Source organism: Clarias gariepinus, chromosome 3 (assembly GCF_024256425.1).
Source record: "Clarias gariepinus isolate MV-2021 ecotype Netherlands chromosome 3, CGAR_prim_01v2, whole genome shotgun sequence".
NCBI lineage: Eukaryota > Metazoa > Chordata > Actinopteri > Siluriformes > Clariidae > Clarias > Clarias gariepinus.
The window spans coordinates 24285557-24309738 of record NC_071102.1 but is presented as its reverse complement, the minus strand read 5'-3'; the positions used below and the strand labels follow the sequence as shown (position 1 = coordinate 24309738).

The 24182-nt window shown below is 38.2% G+C and overlaps 1 protein-coding gene across 2 annotated transcripts; it reads left to right on the top strand.

Annotated features, from left to right (window-relative positions):
* Positions 1–1150: 1150 nt before the first annotated feature.
* Positions 1151–24058, top strand: pogza (pogo transposable element derived with ZNF domain a). Of its 2 annotated transcripts, none has more exons than XM_053491874.1 (19): positions 1151–1295; positions 4458–4569; positions 4740–4853; positions 5449–5531; positions 6312–6393; positions 7623–7811; positions 12355–12543; positions 13211–13299; positions 14212–14627; positions 15377–15531; positions 15628–15728; positions 15840–15986; positions 18499–18633; positions 18822–19012; positions 19137–19277; positions 19390–19449; positions 19524–19636; positions 20726–20747; positions 21880–24058. In XM_053491874.1, exons 2-19 carry the CDS (start codon positions 4470–4472, stop codon positions 23519–23521), a joined length of 3969 nt encoding a protein of 1322 aa, XP_053347849.1. In that variant the 5' UTR covers positions 1151–1295; positions 4458–4469; the 3' UTR covers positions 23522–24058. The 2 variants fall into 2 exon arrangements, with proteins under 2 accessions (XP_053347849.1, XP_053347848.1); XM_053491873.1 differs by having other exon boundaries at positions 20723–20747.
* The last annotated feature ends 124 nt before the right edge of the window (positions 24059–24182 follow it).

Here is a 24182-nt window from a genome sequence, read left to right as displayed (position 1 = left end):
TAATATGTGACGACCACTTAACCTTATAGCATTTAGCCTCTTGGTAACACCTGACAACTTTAAATTGATTTAGTTTATAACTGTTATTATAGATGAATGATTAACTTTATTTCTTACTGACACAAAGCATAACTCCAAAACAGCAATCATCCTGTCACATCTGGGACACAAATGTTGTCATTACCAAACGTTCTTAAGTCATGGCCTCAATATAGTATCTTTGTACTATTTTCATTTTAGTATTTTATTTTTATACTATTTTATTTTACTGATACTATGCTTTATATTATTTGTTCCCACAACACAGTAAGTTATGGCCACAATATACATTCTATCAGAATTACTGATACTGATACTATTAGTGACTGACCAATGATTTTCCCACTAACCAGAATAAAGATAAAAGTTATGTGTTTTGGGCTGCAGTTTTGAAATAAAATAATAATAATGAAAGGCTAGCTGGTCATCTGTTAGCTGAAGTGAATTAGCATGTATACGTCACCACAACGACCCAATTTAACAGGAAAAGTGTGAAATAAAGATTTTAAATAGCTGTAAATATAAATATGTTGTACAATTTAAATGAAAAGTGTGGTTTAGTTTTATTATGACCTCGCGGTGACTCGAGTAAAATGTGTATAATTATATGATACTTGTTAGCCGCCCAAGCTAGCCACACCACTAGCTAGTTCCTGTTTAGCAAGCTAGCAAGGTACCTAGCTGCAGCAAACTCCACAGCTAATCAACACATAACCAGTGACATTATTGACTAAATAACTTTAAAAGTGCATATAAAGGTACACGCTATGTATCTGACATGGATGTTATAATGCCGTTCTTTTATTTATGTTGTTGGTGTTATTTAGCTTTTTACATGGTTATCCTGAAGTGTCAACTTTAATAAGAAATCTGATGATATTTTAAGACTAAGAGCAGTTGCCCTAATATGTGAATAATATTTATTTAAGACAACGCGCGTGGTGTTAAAAGAGTCAAGATTATACACACATACTCTTAACAATTCCATAATTTTTACTTCAGAATAAACTGTAACTACGAACGATAGTCCCGCCCCAAGCTCAAGGATCGCAGCTAATCGGCGGGCCGGAGAAAGGTCGTGGAAGTGACGTCACGCACAGTTCAGCCTACCAGTGCGCGCGCGAGCTGGGACAGTCAAATCGTCCGCAGATCTCAGATCATTGTTTTTGCTTCTCATGGCAGATCCCGAGGATTAACAAAACTACCACAGGGGGGAAACGGATCTCCTGTATCTCCTCGATTCAAAAGTGTACGAGGTAAGAAATTCATCTCTTGTCTCAGTCACAGGGATGAGTCGTGTGCCGTTTGTTTGCAAGTTGTTGAACTCGTGTAGCCAGAGCAGCAGGCTAATGCTAATCAGTGCTGCTAACACAACTGGAGGAGGAGGAATCCACATGCAGTTAGCCGCTGTGGCTAATGTTAGCCTCGGACACCGGGAGTAAAGTCAGGAATAGCAGATCGTGAGCCACACTAAATAACTGTGATATATTATAAACTGTACTACTGAGAGGAAGAGACATTAAACGATTTACCTCACACCAATGTACGTGCGCTTGTCGTATATAAACAACGTTAGCGTTTATATTTATATATATATACGTTTTATTTATCTCTCCCTCTCTCTCTCTCTCTCTCTCTATATATATATATATATATATATATATATAGTCAGCCAATGTATACACACTTCAGGAAAAAATGTGTGATATAATTATATTAATATAATATTATCATACCAATATATAACATATAGCAATAGGTTTAGTATTTACAATATTTATACACGTTTTTTCTTTAAATTATATAAACGCTAATGTTGTTTATTTACGACGAGCAAGAAAAAACTTGTATAAATATTCTAATAATTCAGTTGACAGCAAGAATTCTTAGGAATAGTTTATGTTCAAGATACGTTTTAAAACTTTTTTTTAACCGAATTTAGGAATACTTCGCTGTTAATAATTACTTTATTATTGTTAATAAACTAAAATGCAATTATATATGACCTTAATATTTAAGTAATTACATATAAACAATAAAATTATTTATAATTTTTTTATACCATGTTGTTGTTGGTCTTTTGGCTGCACCCTCATAGAAGGATCGAAACAGCGGATCATCCAATCCGCACACAAGCTTGGCACAGGTTTTACGCCGGATGCCCTTCCTTCCTAACGCAACCCTCCCGGCTATTATATCCGGGCTTGGGACTGGCACTGCATTCACTGGCCGGGGTCTGGGCATTGGCCGGGAATCAAACCTGGGACTTCCACATGGCGGACGAGAAACCTACCACTGAGCCACCATTTTTTGGGCATTGGTGGCTCAGTGGTAGGTTTCTCGCCCGCCATGTAGAAGCAGCTGAAAGTCGAACAAGAAATATTTTTTATGACGAATATATAAAATAGAAATGTTATAAATAAAAGAAAAAAATAAAACCCTTCAGCATTGTGCACAATAACAAACATGAAACACAGTGTACGAGGTGGTAAGACTAGTTTTGTAGCACAAATTTGTTAGCATAAAGATCGGACTTTGAAGCAGTTGAAAAAGGTAATGTGATCTGATGAGTGATGGAGTCATTAGGGTAAGAAGAGAAGCGCATGAAGCAATGCACCCAGTGTGTACGAGGTGGTATCAGAATGTTTCAGGAAAAGTTTTTTAACACTTCCAACAGATGGCAGCACTAGGTCCCACGCACAGTCACAGGGAGAAACCGCCTTCATAAGTCAGTGTGCCAAAAGACATCGTCCTGTGTACATCAAGAGCCGTGCAACCGCTGCAACTCTGACCATTTGCATTACCACGTCTGCAATTTCATTATGGTCAGCAAGTTAGAGCAAAAAGCGAATATGAAGTTTTGTGTGAAATTGGGTAAAATCTGCCACAGGAACGTTTGACATGATTCTGCAAATTTACGTTGATGCTGCAACAAGCCGTTCAAGGTGTTTTGAGTGGCATGTGCACTTCAAGTGTGGAAGATATTCACTGGAAGACGACGAAGTGTATTAACACTGGAACTAAAAGGCCCAACCCTGTTTCAGCAAGACAGAGTGCCGCTGTGCACCAAGCTGTTTATGGAGACATGGTTTCCAATGCTGGAGTAAATCTTCAGTGCCCTGCACAGATCCCTGGCCACTACCCAATTGAACACCTTTGGGATAAACTGAAGCACCGACTGCACCCCAGACATCCCACTGATGCTATTGACTACACCAGACATCCCACTGATGCTATTGTGGCTGAATGATCACAAGGACACACAGGGGGGTTAAAGTGGGCCAGGCGTTCTCGTTAGAACGGCGTTCCGGCACCCTCCATAATGTATACCAAAGATTTTATTGTTAAGCAGAAAGTTTAACTTTTTTTATGTTGCAGTTTGGTTTTCCGTCTCATACCATCAAGATACTCGCTCTACTGATCAGAACGTAATATATGGGGTTACATTACTATTAAAACTAATGCAAGTAAAAAAGTGCGCCCTTTTGTCTCAAAATCCTACGAGAGCACATGGGTCTTAAAACCTATACTTTCATGTATGTTCAAAACATACATATGGGTGCAGGTGTCCACAAACTCTTTGCCATATACTAGTGTAGTATACTTCCTTTTCACTTCGATAAAAGGAAGTGCTTACTGAGTAAGCGATTAAGACTGCTAAACCATACGTCTCTAGCCCCAACTGAGGCTTTAGTCCAAGCTTTAGTTAAGCTGCCTTAAGCTTAATAATTGACATGAATACATGTGAATCTGTAAACTGGTATAGAAGCCAAGAATTACACTAGAATTGCTGAACTAGGGTCAATTATTTATCTATCTATAACAGTATTTTTTTTGCCTTACATATGAACATCCGAAACTCGAAAAGATACAATAAGATACGAACATGCGTGTTTTTCCTCGCAGAAGTTAGATCACATGTCAGCATACATTTTTATTTGCATTTAGCGAGCTCCTTTGCTAGTGCAGTATAAGCCCAGGATGTCCGGAAGCAAGAAGTGTAAAAGCAGCAGTGATGAAGCTGGTATCGCTGAGAAGCGCCAAGCAATAATGATGGAGACAAAATAATTGAGAGGTGAAAAGATGGCAGACATTGCTCGTTCTTTTAACATGAATTGTTCAACCATCGTCACGATACTAAAAAACATTGTACTGTAATATACTGCGTGCAACTATTAATGTCAATATGCTAGTATCTAGACAATGTTTTTTGGACTTACGAACTAATTGCACTTACGAACAAACTCTTATAACGGAGCTCGTTCGTATGTAGGGGACTTGCTCAAATGGAGATTCATGGTCCAGAGCTTGATGACCCTTGGACTAGGTTATATATAAATATATAGATTAGTGTTATATATTTTCATTGAACAGTCATTGTGTTTTGTTTTTAAATAAAAGTTTAAAATATTTTATAGATTTTATGGAACATGGCGGAGTCCGAATTTTACATGCAGTGTGAGGAGGAGGAATTGGCACCATGTCAAAATAACACAGGAGAAACAAATCCAACAGGGAACACAGATCACGGTAAGCAGCATTCGGCAAATTACCGAATTTTATTATGGGTGGAGAACTGATTTGGGGTCAAGACTTTATTAAAATGCTTAAACAAGTACTCCATAGACTTGTAAATGTAAAGTACATGCGCTGATTTTAATACTAAAGTATAGAAGTAAGGAATGTGAAAATCCTTCCAGTGCATAATGGCCATGCAGCAATTTCACCAGAACCCTCGGCGTCACCTGCCCCCGCTGTCCTGCCTCCTGCCATCAAGACAGCATTTGTACCAATTGCACCCGGTACATTTCCCGGTAGGTTTATACACACACCAGTACATCTGCTCATTCATGCAATTATCTAATCAGCAACTGATGGGGCAGCAGTGTAAGGTATGTAGTTCAGGTAATATTTACATCAAACATCCAAATAGCAAACAATGAGAGCTTCAGGACTGACCAGGACTGAGTTGTTTGTGCCAGAGTGTTCTTTCAGAGTGTTTCAGAAACTTACAGACACCAGTTCCTAGCCAAAAAAAAAAAAAAAACTCTCCGTTGTAGGGTAGTAGATTAGTGCATCTAAAAAAATGCACTAAAGCCCATAGTCCTTATGAGTCCATAGTACTCCTGATGATAACAGCGGTGAAAAGAAGGGCGGTTTTGCTCAATGGTTGTTACATTTCTGCTCAATGGATAAATGTAACAGCATCACTCGTTCAATAACATTTTATAACCAAGATTGTTTGAACTACGTTCTAGACCTGAACCAAATTTTTAAACCGTAACTTTTTTTTTGTGAAATCATATATTATTTAGGAGCACAGCATATCCAATTTGAGATTTATGTAAATCTCAAATGGTCTGCGTTGGTTTAACCTGTGTAATGTTTGAATTGTGTTAATCTCTTTAGGTCCTGTTGTACCTCAACCAATATTGGCTGGGGTTCTTCAGATTGCTGGAGCCCAGGGCCAACCTATCTACCTAGCTCCAAAGGTTTGACTCATTTTTTAAAAGTATTAGAAAGATTTACATTTTAATTAGTCAGTAATCCCAACACAGTGCACTGTAGTCTACAGTATATACTATTTTTATATTCTGTCTGTTTGCCATCATTATCATTGTGGTAAATTGAAGTAAATATAATTTGAGGCTGAATTAACACAGTGGTACCTTGGAATAGGAATTTAATTCAATCCAGATGCAATTTCTTAACGGAAAATTTTGTATTGTGAAGCGCATTTTTCCCTAGGAAAATGTAAATGCAGATAATTGCTTTCCATTCGCCTCCCGAAAAATATAACCAATATTACTACTTTCCAACACTATGATCATATTTTTGCATATTAAAACTAATCAAAACATTTAGAAAAGACCTGGAAATGAAAAACGTGTGAAATATAAAATAAATAGACATTTAAAAACCTGCTTTAAAAACCAAACTGAAAGCAGCTCCTTTTCTTCTTGCTAACATTCTTGGGCCCCTGATGCTATGTCTTTACAAAATGGGGGAAAAAAAATCAACAAAGATGTATGTAAACTCGCTTCACTTGGCTTTCCGCTGCTGTTCGGTCGCTTGCATGCCGAAAATACTCCGTATGCGGAGGTACCACTGTAGCATGTTTTGTCTTTTCCTCAAATTAGACTTAAGACTTATGCTTTACAATTACACAGTCCTATACATGTTATACATGTCTTGTATGAATTTGCTAAGTGTGAAATAATTTCAGACTGTATTTCTATTCAAGATGTTATTTCTTGTATATTGTGTTCTAGCTTGCAGGCTCCCAGCAGAACACCACAACCGCAGTTGGTCTCATCCTTCCTACAGGCCAAACTGTAACTTTCCTGACTCCTAGTAAGGCTTAAAATGTTGTTTTTGTCTTTTTCAGTGATTGTATAGTTTCATGGGTGGACGTGATTTAGAAAGGTGAACAAAATTGTCTGGTCCAGGTTTGGACATGATAATTGTGCCTTGTAATTATTGGTACAACAAGCTAGCTAAACGATAGTAACATACCAGGAAAGAAGTCGCCATAAGGGTTTTGTTTTTTTTTGCTATAAATTAGACCCCTCTTTCCCGTTATGTTACGGTCATGTAGCTAGCTTGTCGTACCAATATTGTAACTAGTGGTCGAACATGAGTGAACAACATTATTGCATAAACCAAAGCAGCTAACACTAGATGTATTTCCATTTTTTTACCTTGAAATTAATTTTTTTTCATTTTCAGTTAATACACTGTTAGTTAATTATACATAATTAACTTAATTAGTTGATCAACATTAGCTCCCGAGTGGCGCAGCGATAAAATGTTTATTCGTCCCATCACCCAAGGAATGCAAGTTTGAATCCTAGGGGGAGTCGCATTCTAATATCACTTGACAATCATTGGGTGTCTGCGAGCTTACAGAAGGCAGTGGGGATGGAGACTGTTGTATTCATGACAGAGTGCATGAACTGTGACGTGTGAGAATCGGTTACGAGTAAATTAGAGGAGAATATAATTATCATCATGAAATACAGCGGTAACTCGGCATTCAAATTTAATCCTTCCCCGAGGCGAGTTCTAAAGGTGGAATTTGGTATTGTGAAACGCATTTTCCCATGGAAAATAATGTAAATGCAGATAATCCGTTCCAGCCTTTTAAAAATATTACCAATATTACCAATTTCCAACACCATTATAAATTTATGGTCCTCTTGGCAACGGCTGCTTTAAAAACCTAACTAAAAAGTGGCTCTCTTTTCTTCTTGCTACGGTCCTTGATAACGTTCTTGTGACGCCTGGTGCTATGTCTTTACTAAAACTTGCGCAAAGTGCAAAAAACTCACAAAAAAGTTTTTTAGTTTATTTGTTTATATGCTGAACAAAAAATCGTATGCCAAAGAAAATTTCTTGCATAATTTCAGTTCTTTAGGCGATAATTTATGGGCCTGGCGTTCGTATGCACAGTTCCATTGTATTGGATCTTAATGTTGTAAGGAAAATGCTATTTTACTTTGTGCATGACTTGGACTGTTGTTTAGTTTTTTCGTATTCTCTTTGTGGCCTCCAACCCATGCTGAATAAATTCTCTTTCCCAGCTCAGGCAGGCCCATTGATCAGCCCTAAGATTGTGTCTACATCAAGCTTGTCACAACCAACAATTAAGTTCCCACTCCCTATCATTCACAACCCATCTGCAGTACAAACCATCAGCACAGTGACCTCCAGTGAGATGCCTGCTGTGGGCCCCTCACCCCCTGCTAGTCTTCCAAACAGCGCTCAAACAGGTATCATCTAACACACACACATTCATATACATATGGGTGATTCCATCTCAAATCAACCAGTGGGTTCCACCACATGATGACAGATTTTGCTGATTTTTTCACCAATTGTTGATCTTGCCATGAAAATAAAAAACCCCAATTTTTTTGTCCCAACTCCCACTCGTTAAAAAATGGCAGCCATCTCAATTTTTGGCCTCAAAGTGCTTTTAGACATGCCACGCCCCTTTTTGAAATCCTATTTTCCTTGATAACTCGCTTGCTTTATGTCATATGGAGATGAAACTGGGTATATTTATGTAAGTTTTTATGTAGATTCAGATTCTGCAATCGGAATTTGGCTATCTGCTGTGGTTATGGAGATATTTCTGAAAAACCGTTTTTTGGGGGTACCCCTTTTCGACCCCCCAGAACCCAAGGTCTGTATGTATATATGTTACCCAAAAAAATAGGGGTTACTTCACCTTATCTTGAAAATAACTAAAAACCAGGGGTGTGTTATGCCCTGTTTTATAGAAATCATAAAAAGTTAATTGTCCAGGTTTTGCAACATTAAATGATTTGACACATAGAAATGTACTGCAATATCTGTAGAATACTTAATGCATACTCATAAAATCTGCTCCTTTCAAAGTAAAAGTTACCTCAAATTCTTCTGTAATGCATGTCTAGTCAATGACTGATAATGACGTTATTCATCTCTCTACACTAAAAGGACTAATTACAGTTTTTTTTCATCACCCTGGGTATCTGATTCTGAAAGAACAAAGCCCACAAAAATGAGTTCATGGAATAAGACAAAAAGGTACATGTACATGTACGAGACCTGTCAAGTTGCAGTGACACAAATAATATCAACTAGGAAAGGCATGCACTTTGTAGCTACCAAAGTCATTTTGATAGGAAATGCCTCCACAAATTTGTAAAAAAAAAATTATAATTCTTGTACTGGCTGGCTGCACCATCTGAGAAGTAATGCACATGATTTAAATTTGGTAGAAGAACTTTCAGTGGATTCATGAGAACCTTAATAAACTTGTGAACAACAATAGCATTGTGTTCCCTTTCATTACTGACGACACAAAAACTTTTGCAACTTAGTGAACCATTGTTTTCACTACCACCCCTATAGTAAACCACGAAAGGATGCAGAATCACCTGGGATGTATCCCAATGAAAGCCTTGAACAGCATCCTGACAAATAAAAAATAACATTCAGCAAAATCCATGAGGATAACAGCCTCCTTTCCAATGGGAAGTTTCTTTTTCAGTTCTTTCAAATAAGCAGCTTGGGCCTTGGCTGTATAGTGATGAGCTGTGCGGGGGTCACATTTTTCACAAAGCCTCATAATGAAATCCACTGCTTGAACTGAACAGTGTCATCTGGGTCCAAATCAGCATTTTCAAATATACCATCAAGATTAGGGCTGGGCCATATCATACCTTCCACGGTAATACCGGTACAAAGAAAATGAAATATCGCGATAGAATATGGGTAAAACACGCATGTGCAGTGCCTTTGTTTCCAAATGCTTATGGCGGAAAAAGCTTGGCGGCGGCGGAGAATAAGAAAGACGAAAGCGGATCGTTGAATGAAACAGATGAACCAGAATTGGTTTGTAAAAATGGTGCGACTTCAGTGGTGTGGAATTTGCATTTGCACTGTTAAAATTTTATATAGCTTTAATGCACATACAAACAGCTGCTTTGTCTCGTGTCAATCATATCGTCAGTTATATCATTATCGCAAATATTTAAATATACATCGTGATAAATATTTTTGCCCATATTGCCCTGCCCTAATCAAGATAATCAGATAGTTTTGATTTAGAGGGGGCACTGCTCACACCTGTGCAACATATAGTCACGAGAATCCAAAGAACAGACAAGCTTTGCCATCAGGTCTTTGTAATCAGATTGTGATTAAGATAACAAACTACATTGGAAAGCTTCAGTTAATAAATTTACATAAATAAAACACACTCACCTGCTTTTGTTTTTCTGCACTTAATTAGCACCAAGAAAAAGATGATGCAATCACCAAGTTCCTTAAGTGCGAGGTCACTCATGGAGTTGGTAGGAGATAATTCAACTTTCTGATCAGTATGAACCTGAATGGTTCAGTTACAGGATACTGTTTGACAGTGATACAGGTATCTTACATGTACCCCCATAAAATGACATTTACTGGTAGATAAGGCCTATTGTGTACATCCATGTACATTCTCTGTATATAAAATGTGTATCAAATCGTAAAACATTTGCAAAACCTGGACAATTAACTTTTTATGATTTCTATAAAACAGGGCATAACACACCCCTGGTTTTTAGTTATTTTCAAGATAAGGTGATGTGAAGTAACCCCTATTTTTTTGGGTAACATATATACATACAGACCTTGGGTTCTGGGGGGTCGAAAAGGGGTACCCCCAAAAAACGTTTTTTCAGAAATATCTCCATAACCACAGCAGATAGCCAAATTCCGATTGCAGAATTTGAATCTACATAAAAACTTACATAAATATACCCAGTTTCATCTCCATATGACATAAAGCAAGCGAGTTATCAAGGAAAAGAGGATTTCAAAAAGGGGCGTGGCATGTCTAAAAGCACTTTGAGGCCAAAAATTGAGATGGCTGCCATTTTTTAACGAGTGGGAGTTGGGACAAAAAAATTGGGGTTTTTTATTTTCATGGCAAGATCAACAATTGGTGAAAAAATCAGCAAAATCTGAGAGGTGATGGTGGAAAATTTCTCTTTCATTGGTTGATTTGAGATGGAATTACTCATATGTGTGTGTATTATGCATTTTTGGGTGAGGTATAAGGATTGTCCTTTATCTAAAAAAGAAAAAGTTTATATAAAAATTGTTAATAATAAATCAATGGTCACACAGATTTTTTTTTTCCATTTTGTACTAAATTCCTATTCTGAAAAAATATTATTTGTAATACTGTAGGGATGTTTACACTGATAGACTTATCTTGCACCATGATTTTTGTATGTTGTATGTTTCAAATGAAAATATAATTTCAGCTTTGAAAAAGACAATGCAATACTATTGACCTTATTCAATTCAATTCAATTCAATTTTATTTATATAGCGCTTTTAACAATGGTCATTGTCTTAAAGCAGCTTCACAAAGATGAAAGAAATTCAAAAAAAAATTAATAATAATAATAAATAAATAAATAAAATAATATTAATGATAATAATAAAATATGAATAATAATAATAAATTGTGTATGTGTGAGAAAAATGTGTCTAGATAATAATGAGATAAATGAATGAAATTTCTCTGATGAGCAAGCCAAGGGTGACGGCGACAATACTCAATTGCTTACTCAGTTGCTGTTAAAAAATATTTTAAAGTGTTAAAAATACCATCTTCATTATATTTCAACCTCTCAAATTCAGGTCGACAAAATTCACATTATAAATTTTAGGTTGTCAGAAAAAATCAGATTCGGGATTCTTTTGATCCGGAATCACAGTAATAGCATTGGATTACTGATAAAAAACAGAAATTTTTATTTCAACAGGTTTTTTTTAGTTTTTTTTTTATTCAACATGCTATTTTGCATTTTTGAAATTTTTAGGTGAAAATTTAAAAGTTTGTACGCCACTGTAAATTTTACTTGTCACATACACAAGTATAGACAGTACAATATATATTAAAATATTTATATGACTGTCTGTGAGCTAAAAACATTAAACTTCATATAAAAATATCTCACTAGATATTATAATATACAAATGAACTAAATGTTTAAACTGCAATACAATAAAAAAAAATTAAGCTGGAAATTAAGTTGCAAAATAAAATAAAATTAATATATAAATGCATGGAACAGAACCGGAACAGAAGTTGAAAATGTGAAAGTGTAAACTGTGAAATATTAGTATAGAAATGTAAAAGTATATTGTGGGTATAACAGCAGTATTAGGATTTGAAACATGTAGTATGAAATTATATGAGGGATGGATGGATGGATGGATGGATGGATGGATGGATGGATGGATAGATAGATAGATAATAGATAGATACTTTATTGATCCTGAAGGAAATTCTAGAGTGCAAGATAGTTTTCATCTTGTGTGCAAACGTGAGTAATGACTCTGATGTGTTAGTAGGAATATAGGGAGTGTGTGTGTAAAAAAATACAAATTTACATTTACATTTACATTTAGTCATTTGGCAGACGCTCTTATCCAGAGCGACTTACATTTTTTTTTTTTTTTTTATCTCATTACACATCTGAGCAGTTGAGGGTTAAGGGCCTTGCTCAAGGGCCCAACAGTGGCAACTTGGTGGTTGTGGGGTTTGAACCTGGGATCTTCCAAACCGTAGTCCAATGCCTTAACCACTGAGCTACCCCTGACCCTGAATCTTATCTATTTGGACATTTGTGATGTTCTGGTTAAGGGCCTGACTGCAGAAAGAAGCTGAAGTCGCAAGTGTTGTCTGTCTATATATGATATCATAATGAGTTATATCAAATATTTTGACTTTTTTATTGTTTTTTTTTTTTTGTTTATCTTCAGAACTGCCATCAACATCATCTTCACCTCTCAATCTTCCTGCCTCTGCTCAAACACACAACCTATCGACTGAGGCTGCAGGCAATGTTCTGGACGTGGGTCAGTCCAAAACCCCCCCCTCTCAGGTCACCTCCATAAGGACCCGAGCTCGAACCCGGAAGAATGCTTTTTCTGCTATGGTTTCTTCCAGAGGTCAGTTGTTAGTTAGCATGTGTAGAATGAAACACATAACACTGTCACTTTTTCACTTTTTTAAATTCTCAATTATTTATGCATGATTGCATATCAGGTTGTACGTTTCATAAAGGTTGTACTGGTAGTCTCCGACTTACAACATTTGAGTTACGAATTTCCACAAATACAAATGAACCGACCGAGGTTCTACTTCTGATTAAAGGACGGAAGTAGCTCATGTGTTTTGTACGAAAAATAGACACTGCAGTGCACTAGATACCAATATTTACAGAAATGAGTCGGACCTAATTTGTTTTCAGTGAATCAGTCTTGGAGCGGACTGTTCGGAAAATCCTCAACAAAATAGTTCACAGTCCATTGGAAAACAGCTCTGAGACAAAAATGTGATTATGATTTTTGGCCACATGATGGCAGTGTGGGGAAAGGGGACAGATTCAGGCAAGTCAAGTGGATTGGCATGCTTTACATTGTATATTCGCTTCAAAGGTGTACAAGACTCACTTTGTCGGACTCAAGAACAAATCCGACTTACGAACGTGCTCTCGGGACGGAAACTCGTTCATAAGTCGGGGACGACCTGTATAGTGTTCATGCGCTTTAATGATTTGCCTAAGTCAAGTATTTATTGCTGTGGGTGTGAATCGAATGTGCTTATATTTTGCAGTATTTCAGAATGTATTCAAGGCGCCACAGTTCTGCTCTCGTTGTGGTGTGGCCTACAAAGTTGTTCATGAGCTTCGTGGCTACATGTGTGTAAGTTTTATCCCTCACACCTTGTACACGCCTTACCTAATATTGATTGTGGTTTTTTTTTTTACAATTAATCTGCAACTAGCTGCAATATTACTTCAAGTCCGATTGACCTATTATGTGCATCCAGCAGCTGTGGACAAATCCAAAATAATTAAACGGACTGGTGCATGGGGATCTACTGGTATCAGATAAAGCATTTTAGGGAGGCACTGGTATTCAATCTCTGACATCGCCATATGTCATACTGTCATGTTATTCATGAAGTCAGTGAGATTTGAAAGGTTCATGAAAATTCTTTTTCATGTACATGTACAGTTAGTTTCGATATGGAAAGATGCAGAGCTGTACAAACGTCTTAAGCCGCCCCTTATTTCTTTATATCTTTTTAGGAAAATGAGACCGTGATATGTTGCAACATGTGCAAACATGCATGTAAATACATGATGCTGTATAAGAGCGAGAGATTTTCTATAATTTAAACAATCTTTGATTTCTTTAAGAAATTATTTTGATTTTTTTAAGTAAACTTCAGGAATAATAAACTCCAGGCTTCTAAAATAAACTCCAGGCTTCTTCAGGGACATTCTTAAAGCTCTTTTTTGGACATAGGCTGTCTTTATACTGTTATCTGTCAAGTTGTTCCCGTAATGCTTCAGTGAAGTTGAGATCCGGGGTATAGACTAAAAGTGTTTAATTTTTTTAAAATTTCATTTTATCAAGTTACAGTTTGACTGCATTGGCAATGTGTAGCAGTAAAGACCACCTGGGAGCAGCATCTGGATAGGTGTACTCATTGTATAGATATTTCTAACCACTATACGAACTGATCAATGCTATGTTTAATGTTTTATTTATTACTATTCACGTTTATATAGTCAGCCTTACAATTTTATCCCCGTGTTTTTGTTTCAGCACTGTAATCCAGAGCTCATCAACAGAGTCCATGCGTTGGGCGCCAAAACCAAAAAACGGGCCAAACGAGCAAAGCGTACCAGTGACTCAGCGCAATCTGTACCCTCTACACATAACCGCACCAATTCCCCCTTATCCTCCTCAACATCCACAAGCAGCAGACATCCAGCAGCCTCTCCGCCGCCGCCGCCACCTACTCCTCCTCCCTGTCTGAAACACATCACCACATCTGAGATACCGGAGGGAGTGCAGAGCCCTGGCACTGGTGACTATGACTTACACGGCAAGCTGATCATTCTAGTAGAAGACTTCTACTATGGGAGGGACCCTGGAAATCCTGTCCTGATAGAGAATAACCAGGTGCCCACTACGATGAAATGCCATCTCTGTGACAAGAAGCTGAAGAACAACATCAAGTAAGATGGTTTGTGGGGATTTGGAAAGGGGGAACATTTTTAAAAAATTATTTTTTTTGCATTAGCTCTGTAGTGTGGTTCACAGTGCAACAATCCAGTGCAGACGGAAAGTTCTTAGACCATTTCAAAATAGATGGCAAAACAAAAAGTGGTATTTGTAATGCTTTGTTAGTTTGTATTTATAAAAAAAAGGCTGAAATGTCCCATTTACATGAGTATTTCCCACCCGAAGGACTCAATTCCCCATATGTCAGGAATCAGACACTGCACGTCACCTTATTAAAACCATCCCTATGGTGGTGGCGGCATCATGCAGTGGGGATGTTTTTCTGCAACTGGGAGACTAGTCAGAATGCTGAAAAATAGATGCAGCTTTTCTGATACTAACAGAATCGTGTCAGCTAGTCCCTGGTAATTTCCATCCCTGCTGCCCAAACAACCTCATGGTACTTGAATAATTCTGCCAAGACGAATAGAAGAAACATCCAAAAAAAAAAAAAAGATGTGCCAAGCTTATAGCATCCATCACAAGCAAACCTGAGACTGTCATTGCTGCCAAATGTGTTTTAACTAAGTACTAACTGATCAGTCCGTGATCACCCTCTTAAAAGGGTCTAAGAACATTCCACCAGGTCTGGATTACATCCGGGATTATTCATAGAGTGATGACACCTTCTGACCAATCAAATTAAAGAAATAAGCAATGGCAAAGTTTGGTTGACTTTTTTTTTTTTTTTTACTTCTGGTAGGCTGATGAACCACATGAAGCACCATATGGAAATGGAGCTACAGAGGGGTGATGGGAAATCCTACACTATGTGCCAGCACTGCTTCCGCGACTTCAGCACACCGTTCTCCCTCCAGTGCCACCTCGAGACCGTCCACAGCCAAGTAGAGTCTGCATGTGAGTCCCTTTTTCAGCCGACACAGAGAAGGTCGGATCTGAACCCTCTTTGTATTAAGAATCCTCAACATTATTTAATTCTTCTTCTCCATATAGCTCTCTGCAAGATCTGTGAATTGTCGTTCGAGAGCACGCCGCTCTTTTTGCATCATATGAAAAACTTTCACAAGCCTGGTGAAATGCCCTACATGTGTCAGGTAACCCCCAAACAGATAACTAAAGGTTGACCCCAATAACCAAACTGCTATACTCTGTTCTCTCAAACATCCACTGGGGTTCTGATTGTAAATGTGGTTGTTTTTTTTTAGGTTTGCAATTTCCGTTCGTCTTTCTATAGTGATGTTATAATGCACTTTCGTGAGTTGCACAAGGATACAGTCAATCTTCTGTGCCCTTATTGCCTCAAAGTGTTCAAGTCTTGCAACAGCTACCAGCTCCACTACAGCAAGCACCAGGTAAGCAATACTGCCGGGGGGGGGGGATAGAAAAGCTTGAATTGTCCTGTTTGTTTTATCACTTTAGTATTATTAAAATAGTTTAATACTGCCTTGCCTCACGTATCGCCCTGTCCCGATTCTGATAAAATGGTACAGTCCATTTCAGCCTAGCAAGCGATAAATAACTAATGTCGCTAAAGGGTTCTTTATAAAAACAAGCTTTTATACACTTACACTCACAGCATTTGGCAGACGCACTTACACAGAGCGACTTACATTTTTATCCCACTATACATCTGAGCAGTTTAGGGGCCTCGATCAAAGACCCAACAGTGGCGCTTTACATTCATCTTAAAAATGTATTCAGATCCTTTTCTTGCCACAATATCAAAACAAAAAGAGGTTTGGAATGCTTTGTTAATTCACATTTACAAACAAACAAAAAAAGACTGAAATATCCCATTTACTCAAGTATTTGCCACCTGAAGGAGACTCGGACGTTACTAAGCTCTAGCTATTTCGGTGCAATTTTCCTTGACACGTGTCTGGGAATCAGGCACTGCACGTTACCTTATTGTATAAATGCTCTGATGCACCACAAAAGTAGCTCACAGAAGTAGCTATTTTACAAAAAAATAGATACTGCAGTGCACCAGATACCAATATTTACAATTATATACAGTGGAAACTTGGATTACGAGCATAATTCATTCCGGAAGTGGGTTCGTATTTCAAAACACTCATAAACCAATTTTCCCATAAGAAATAATGGAAGCTGTACACACACGCTTACAAACACAAAATAAAATATGTTTCACGCACACACGTGGTCACAGTGTTATAGTAAACAGTACACACGTGCACGGATGTTGATTATACCAGTAAGAGACGAGCAGTAAGACCCAGCAGGGGAGACGATTACCCACAATTCCGCAAAAATTTATTACAACTCTTTGCTCGTCTTGCAGAACACTCGCAAACCGCGTTACTCATAATCCGAGGTTTCACTGTACAATATTTTCAGTTTCTAAGGAGTGCTGGACAATAATTTAATATCAAAATATATTGCGAAAGAATTTTTTAAAATAACGGTGATATGATTTTTAAAAACATTTCCGATATTTCGATATACATTTGAATATATACAGTATATATATATACAGTGGCGAACTGGCAATCTGGAGTACCAGGAGTTTTCCAGGAGGGCCGGCCCAGTCAGTACGCAAATATATAAAAAAATACGGAAACCATAATATAGCATCTCTTTCCTACTCATATGGATGAGTGCGTCGATCGCACGGGCGCCGCCGACAAAGAGCGTGTTGTTGCGGAAGAGAGAGGTTGATTTACGACCGCTGTTTACGGAAGTGTAGTCCAGTGCGGGAGATGCATTGTGGGTAATCCGGGGAGTGCGAGTGCAAGATGTAAGCTGGGATATAGAGCCTGAGTTTTGTTTTCTTTTCAGTAGTTTTTAGTTGGATTTAAGTGCAAGATCCACCCGAAAGGTTGTACTATAACCTGACAATGCAGCAAATAAAAGAACGGGCATCGACCAGTTCGTCCTTCTCATCAATACATGAATTAACGGGCTGTTACGCTGCCGCGAGCAACATTACAAATATAGCGGAGAAGCTAAAAGTGTGTTTATGTTATCACGCATGTATTGCCCTCCTTCAACAATAAGTTAAATATTCAAAGTTATTCAGATCAGTGTAAAGTTAGTGTGATTTTGAAAGTGCTATAACTCCACCTGGCACAGTTTCACCCCAGTGGAACAATCTGACCACATGTACAGTGCCATGAAAAAGTATTTGCCCCTTTTTAGAAACCTCTAGAGCCTGTCGGAGGGTGTCATCAACACTCAACAATGTTCCGGCCAGAGCAATGTGTTTTTGTTGTTGCTCACTCTTTATTTATTTTATTATTTTTGTTTCTTTATCCTGTCTGAAGCAGTTTGTTGTTTAAATTTATATGAATAATCAGCCTGTTCTAGTTTAAATGGAAATATATTATTGTTAATAAGCTAAGTCTGAGAGTTTTATTTATTTGATAGTTTATTTCACATTACTTGTTTGTAAAGGTTGTAAAGGGTTTTGTACTGTTTTTATAAAAAAAAATATATATATATAATTTTTATCTGAGGAGCCTGGAGGTATTATAGACTTTGCAAATTCAGTTTGCAGACATTCATTGTGTGTGTCCTTGGCTTTTTAATATTGTCCATATTGATATCGGAATTATATTGTATCGACCAAAATTGAGAAATATATATATAAATTTTTGCCATTTCGTCCAGCCCTATGTCTAAGTGAATGAATAAAATGTCCTTTCGTGTCAAAGGTGTATAAGACTCACTTTATCGGACTTAAGAACAAATCCGACTTACAAACGTCCTATCGGAACGCAAATATCCGATTTACTCAAGTATTTGCAGCACCCCATAGATATCTTATATTGTGTAGATTAGAAGTAATTGCTGCACTTTGGGGGTTAATAAGTTTGTCTTATGTACAACTATTTCTGTGTCCAGAAAAAATCTGTGCTGCACTGCTCCAAGTGTCGCCTTCAGTTCCTTTATGCAAAGAACAAAACAGAGCACAAACTTCTATTTCACCAGACCCATCTCAAGCCTGTGCAGCTGCTGGGGCTTAAGCCTGGTACTAGGGTAAGCAGGTGATACACATTCTAACCACAAAGAATTCATCTTTATTGTATTTGTCTGGTTTTTTTTCTCTAACATCTAATTGCATTATTATTGCACAGTTATAATCTTAATCACCAATATAAACTGGAGCTATAATTTTGAAACACTTGTAATTAAATATATATGACAGTTATATATCTGCCTTACAGATAACCATCCGGGCATATTCAGTGACTAAAGAAAACGAAATCACTAACTTGAGTAAAGCGGTTACGAACAGTGTTGGTTTTCCCGCATCGCCTGGTCCCGCCACACAAAGTGGCGTCCAGAGAATGGCACCGACAAAGAGGAAGCCTGTTGAGAGCATGTTGGAGATCATGACCAAATTTCAGAGACAGTGGTGAGTGAGAGGGTGATTAAGGATCTCATCTGAAATGTTATCCTTAGAAAGGCACAATTTTTACAAAAGCTGATCATCGAACACCTCGATCTTAAAGCAACCTGTTTCTTCTTCCTGTTTCTAGCGAGCCATCAAGAAGTTGGTTCTGTATAGAGTGTAACTTTGAGATTCCTGATTTTTCCACTCACTTCCCTACGTTTGTGCGCTGCTCCTTGTGCCATTACAGCACCTGCTGCTCCAGAGCGTACGCTAACCACATGATCGGGTGAGTAATGACCATGATAGACATCACACGCAAAGTTTTGCAGAATTCCTAGATAGCACTTGCATCATAGACGGTAAAAAGTTTCATCAAGGTTCCCTATTTCTGTCTGCAGTAATCATGTACCCCGTAAAACCACCACTAAATACCTGAACTTGTACAAGCCATGTCCGAAGTAAGTGGTTGTTACTGTTTGGTTATTTTGTCAGTTTACTTTGGTAAAGTCTAATGAGTTCGTTTTTTTGACAGGTTGGGTCAATTAAGCTGCAATACCTGTGGTTATTTTACTGAGATTGGAGACATGATGGCCACACATCTGAGTAAGAATCCAAGCCACAACTTCAGCCAATGCAAATTCAATGGTGAGTGTTAAGCATGCTTTTTTTTTTTTATATATATGAATATTCCTCCATAGAATCTTTCACAAAAAGATTTTATTAATAGTAAATATAAATGCTCTGTTCTGATGCAGCCTAATAACCTGTTAATCGAGTTAAAAATCCGACTACAAGTAGTCCTCGAGTTACGAACATTCGATTTACAACTTTCCGCAGATATGAACGGACCGCGTTTGTACAAATTAAAGAAGTAGCTCACTTGTATTTTACCAAAAGGTTTATACTGCAGTGCACCAGATACCAATATTTACAATTATATACAAAATATTTGGTGTGTAAGTGAATGTATAAAATGTCCAAAGTCCAGTATAACATATGTGGGGGTGCGGAAGAAATAAGTCGGCATAACCTGTTTCAATGAATCAGTCCGGGAGCACAATGATAAAAATTGGCTTTCTTGTAAAGCTGTCCCGATGGTAAATAATCCTAATTTCAGAAAATCACAGTTCACAGAGTCCAATACAGTGGAAAACAGCTCTGAGACAACACTTATATTTGACTTGTGCGAGATTCATTTCCTTAGGTGCGGTCATGATTTTTGCCCACATGATGGCAGTGTGGGGAAAGGGGACAGAGATTTAGTCAAGTGGATTGATATGCTTTACCTTGTATATTCGTAAGGTGTATAAGACTCACTTTATCTGACTTAAGAACAAATCCGACTTACGAACGTGCTATCGGAACGAGTCGGGGACTACCTGTATAGCTTAATCAGATTTTAAAAAACATGACTTTATAAGCCTTAATGAGGACGAAACAAATGCAAATAAAATTACGGTCAGATTGAATAGCGTGCATAATCAGTTCTATGGAAAAATCAATTGAAAAGATGAATAATTGTCATAGGATCAAGTAAATATGATCAAATGCAAATAAACTCATGTTTCATGTTAATGCTAAAGGATTTATAAGAATCATTAGTAATTATAATCTAGTTTATATGTGAATTATATTAGTCAAGTGCATACAGTACATCACAAACAGGTAAATGATCTTTGCATGTAAATTATGACAAATCAGTGATTTTTGTTATTCTGTCTTTTTTTCCAGAAGGATTTTCTCGTGGCTATAAAAGGTAATTTAGTTTTTTTGGAATCTTTTATTTTAGCAAAAGAATGCAGCAAACAGTTTTAGTATTAAAACAATCCACTTGTTTCCTATTTTAAATGGGTTTGCCTTTTTTTTCCTCTGAAGCATTGGTAAAGTTGGTGAAATAAACAGAATAGAAGCAGCCGAGCTCCAAAGCAGAAGAGATTTGTCATATTGGTGTGATGCAGATTACAGAACAGAGAAACCTGTAAAGGATGTACAGCATGTTAAAAAGAAAGCACGAAAGAGAATTGACTTATGATGATAATGATGTTTCAACATTTTAGTGAGATGTTGAATATGTAGATATTCTACACTGATGCAGAGCTCTCAGTAATCAAATATTTAAATAATTGCTTTAAAATGATTAGATACAATCAGAAGCATAATAAAATGTTTTTTTTTGTAATCGAAAGATAAAGGGTGATTTACTAGAATAAGGCCCTGAAGATTTTTTTAATAGGTCTCGCTAGGATGAAACAACAATGTGCTCCCCAGTATCTGGAGCCTCGAACACACTCATGCTCTTGAGTCGGATCGATAAGTTAGGCGTCAGATACCCCCCCTCATCAGAATGGTGGTGTACAGTAATGAGCATCGCGTCTTCATAGTGCAAACCTATTGGATCACCAGTCTATTTAAGCAGAGTGAATTTGAAAAGAAATCTGGTGCTCTTGACTGTAAAGATTTGAAGGAAAACATCCAACATGAAATTGCTGCTATTCACCAAAACCCAGGTGTTGGTAGAGCCAAGATGCAGGATTGCACTATTTTATTTATTTATTTATTTATTTATTAAAAAATATATATATATTATATACATCGACCATCATTTTATAATTGGACTGTAGCACCCCAAATAAAAATGTAATTTAACTACGGGGCCCAAAAACAAACAAAAAATAAATAAAAAATTATACTGACAGTCTAGATCAAAGCAGCAAAAAGCTTTATCATTTATAAACAAGGTCTTTTCTTTGCCAGTGAGATATTAAAGGAAAGTTTGCAAAGAAAAGATTGACCCAAGTGATAGTAATAGGTCTTAAAACGATAAGCAATGTATATCCATGTATAACTGATGTTTGTATCTTGATAACCTTCTGTTGTTTGTTTTGTAGATTTGTCTTCATACCGAGCGACCTGATACGAAAAGCCCAGGGTCTCAACAGCGGGAATGTCATACAGAAGCAAGAAATGCAAGTGGATCAAAGTTCACCTCCACAAGCCACTAATCCCGTGTCCCCCTCCAGCCACTGCATAAACCCCCCCGAAAGCTCTGCACACGTCTCGTCTCTTCCCACTGAAGTCCAGCCTGTAGTTGAAAGCACTGTACCTGATGAGAAGTGTGGGACACAACCGAAAGATGTAACACCAGAGAAGAGTCCGTGTTCCAGTGGAGCCAGCGGTCAAGCCGGAGAATCTCTATCTGCAGCACAGCTCAAGATTGTACTCCACGCTCTATGCTTCGGCCTTGCCCAGGCGGCCAGCCAGTTCGATAGCGAACCAGATGAAGTCCAGTCCCTGTTGCTTAAGCGTCAGCTTCAGCTTGGGCCGCCGAAGAGCCGAGACGGGTTGATTCCTCGAGCGAGTGATCGGTTAGCCGAGTGGATGTTGTGCCAGCGTGAGCAGCAGCTTCCTATCGACGAAGCTATTCTTTTTTCCAAAGCCGCACAGTTCACAAGCGCCGATGGCGGCCCGGGCATCTCTTATGGCTGGGCCGTGGACTTTCTGATAACGCACGATTTATCTCTGCAGTCGCTGGCCACGTCTCGCCGACTACTGCCCCATAAAGCTCAGGAACGGCTGCATAATTTTACCTCCCTTATGAAAAAGCAGATCACCACGTACAACTTGGGCGTGTCGGACATTGCCGCTATGGACGAGCTTTCCATTTTTATAGACTTGGAGCAGCTTGATCCGGCCTCAGCTGATTCTTCTTCCATGATGTCTGCCTTTAAGTTGGTTGGCGAAAAGGATCCGCTTCTAGACGTCGTCCTCGCCTCCCTAGCAGACGGCACCATCTTACCTACCGTGGTGTTCGTTAGAGGAGAGCCTCTAAGCCCGGACGCACCAGCCTTGCCAGACATCATCTTGGAAGCAAAGCCAAACGGCTTTTCAGATGAAGAAAGACTCAAGCTGTGGTTCGACAAAGTGTGGCGTCGGCATGTAAAGCCCAACTCCGGAGGCAAAGGGTTGCTGCTTGTGGACCCATATCGCGGACACCTAAGCAAGAAGTTCTTAGCATTGCTCAACAATACTAACACTTTGCCAGGCATCATCCCTCAGGCATGCTCCTCTCGTCTGCAGCCGCTAGAGGCCTGCGTCGGACTAGTAATGAGGGAGTTCCTGCAAGCTCGATGGAGCCAGCACGTGACCGAAGCTCCACAAGACCTGATCGGCGCCGTTCCTGCCGACCTAGCCCTTTTGCTCTCGGCCTGGCTCCTCGAAATGCTAGACGTCCTGGCGGAACGGCCAGAATTTCTACAGCGCTCTTTCGAGCCAGTGTTGAAATCCAATACAGAATTGGCACCAGGAGGATTTCCCGAGTTGGTACAGAATCTGACCGAAGCCCTTGTGGTGAGCACACTTCAGGAACAAGAATCTGATGAGCAAGAGGCTGAAGACACCATTTCATCTGATGTCTCTCAGAATTCGTTGCCTTCACCATCCAACCCCCAAACGCTGAAGAAAATGTTCGACAAAAACAACGATCTCGACTCCTTGCATAGATTTGAAAATGCTGAAATGATAAAGTTATGATTTTTTATTTAAAATTTTTTTTCACACAATTAAAGTCAACAAAACATTGATTCTCCGGGTTCATCTTTATGCTGAGCTTTTTGAATGCACTGAGATGGACCATTTGCTCAGTAGCATATTGATCATGTCGTAATGTTTTTGACAGTTCTGTTCATTTTACACCCGCCGTCCTCGCCTTATTCTGGCAGTCACCAGTGATTGAAAAAAATAAGAAATTGTTTGGTAAGAAGTATGTAATCCTTCTATTTTTTGGAGGTACTTAAGATTCTTCCATTATTTCTGCCATTCCTTATACAATCGCATCATTTTTCCTACATTTGTATCCGAACCAACAAGGGGTTCTTTTCAAACATTGTTGCAGAAACACTGGAGCGAGTGCTGCAGTGATAAATGTAGGTTAGTGATACTAACATTGCTTTGCAAGACTTTGATTACTTTCATTCATGTATTGTACAAAAGTCTTAATGCCCCTCTAAAATGTGTCTCAGAATTTGTACTGTAGCCATGTACAGAGGAATAAAATCATGTCTGCTTTGACTGCTGAGCTGTTTTATAGTCCAGCCGAAGTGTTACTGTTCACTTATTTCTTTGAGTGCTATTACTGCTGTGAGTGTTGCACATCGCAAATGAGCAAATAAGTCCTGTGTACAAATGTCTCAAA

Coding starts and splice junctions, on each gene's coding strand:
- pogza (XM_053491873.1), top strand. CDS start 4,470: ATGGCGGAGTCCGAATTTTACATGCAGTGTGAGGAGGAGGAATTGGCA. Junction 18,634..18,821: donor GGCTTAAGCCTGGTACTAGG/GTAAGCAGGTGA, acceptor TCTGCCTTACAG/ATAACCATCCGGGCATATTC. Junction 20,748..21,879: donor TTTTCTCGTGGCTATAAAAG/GTAATTTAGTTT, acceptor TTTGTTTTGTAG/ATTTGTCTTCATACCGAGCG.